General features: G+C 39.9%; 1 protein-coding gene across 1 annotated transcript; it reads left to right on the top strand.

Moving 5' to 3' along the window:
• The first annotated feature begins 272 nt into the window (after positions 1-272).
• On the top strand, positions 273-1,262 carry LOC125471372. Its single transcript, XM_048571700.1, has one exon. It carries the CDS (start codon positions 273-275, stop codon positions 1,260-1,262), a length of 990 nt encoding a protein of 329 aa, XP_048427657.1.
• Positions 1,263-1,676: the final 414 nt, after the last annotated feature.

The raw sequence follows: 1,676 nt of genomic DNA on the forward strand, positions 1-1,676 counted from the left end.
AAGGCAAACATACGTATATATTGTAAACTTAAATAATAAATAAAGTAACGAAGTATTTTAACGTATTTCTTCTCTTTGTACGCGTTTTGTCGTAAATCACCTAGGTCTAATCTACATGGAGGGAGTCTTGACTTGGGTGCAACGGGACGTGCACGCAGCCTTTGACCTAACCATGAAAAAGAATTAAAACTGCTCAAATGATTTATTAAATGATGTGCTTTGGATAATCAGAAACTTTCAAGTGTGAGTGGATCGAGCTTGGAAGCGAAGCCATGGAGATGGAAAGCAATCTTGTGATGAAGAATCAGAAGCTGGAAGCCTCCGGTATTCTCAGGAAAGCTCTTATAATCCCTGCCAGAAACATCAAATTCTTAACTTTCACAATCCTCACCTCCCTTCCTCTCTTCTGTTTCTTGATTTACTATGAATCCCATCTCCAGAAAATCATGGTTGAAACCTTGAAAACCCTAAACCTGCCTCCGCGTGAGGCCGGCATGAATCGCTACTTGACTTCCTTCAGGTTGAGTTGGTCCATTCCAGTTGAGGTATCCAGAAAATTGAACCAAGATTTTCCCAATGAGTTATTTTATCTGGGGTTTCTCTTTGTGGTGCCTCTTCATCTCCTCCATTTTGTAACCGCGATTCCGATCGTTTACTTGGGATCTAAGATACACACAGAAGAGAGTCCAGTGATGACTCTAAGAGAAATGGTGAAAAAAACCTTTGACAAAACAAGGCTGAAGGGAACTTTTGTAACATTTTCTTATGTCCTTGTGTTGTCAAGTTATACTCTGCTAGGGCTGACATGGCTAGGAATAACCTACTATGCTGTCTTCCGAAACTTCAATGATTTCGATGCTTTGTTGTATGCTGTACTGTGTTGGCCGGCATTTGGGCTTCTGGTAATGTATTTGGCATGGAGTGCTGTGTGGAATGTGAGCGTTGTGATTTCGATACTGGATGGGGCGGGCGGCATCAAGTCGTTTGGTCAGGCGATATATTTTAGCAGCGGATGTGAGTGGAGAGGGTTTAGTTTGATGCTCATTTTCTTTTTCTGGGAAATAAGTTTGAGGTTGCCTTGCCTCTATTCCGGCTGCTACAAAAGCAGGAATTATTTTGGTGGTATTATTGCACAGGTTTGCTTGTTCTGCTTTGGGAATGTGCTGAAGTGGATTGTCTGCATGATATATTTCTACGATTGCAAGAATCGCGCGGTGGAGAAGAAATTGAAGATGCAGGCTAAGAAGAGAGGCAGTGGATGAATATTCTGTTTTCTTGTAGCTCAATTTGTAACTTTTATTTTGGTAGTTTTAATTAATGTGTTACTTGGAAATGAAATTGTGAAGATGTTGCAACCCTTCATGTAATACTATTGCAGTTTGGATGCATTCTTCCATCAAATTATATGTCTTTCTCTTTTACTATATTGATAAGAATTTGACATTTTGCAGCACCATTGCTAGGGCAACTGTATTATCTCATCGGAATTTCAAAGCGTCCAACAATCTACAGAAACAAAACCAGTAACTACATTGCTGTTACACTGAATTATGTATTACTGCATTGTTGTTGCACAGGGTAAGAATTGGTCAATTTTGGTCCTTCCACAAAGTAGGCCAACCTTTTTTCGTTATCTTTTGTGAGCCAAGAGACAAGGTCAAGAATATAACAAACCA

The sequence above is a fragment of a genome, unplaced genomic scaffold, assembly GCF_019419815.1.
Source record: "Pyrus x bretschneideri cultivar Hongxiangsu unplaced genomic scaffold, Pyrus_bretschneideri_v1 Contig6, whole genome shotgun sequence".
Lineage (NCBI taxonomy): Eukaryota > Viridiplantae > Streptophyta > Magnoliopsida > Rosales > Rosaceae > Pyrus > Pyrus x bretschneideri.

Coding starts and splice junctions, on each gene's coding strand:
- LOC125471372 (XM_048571700.1), top strand. CDS start 273: ATGGAGATGGAAAGCAATCTTGTGATGAAGAATCAGAAGCTGGAAGCC.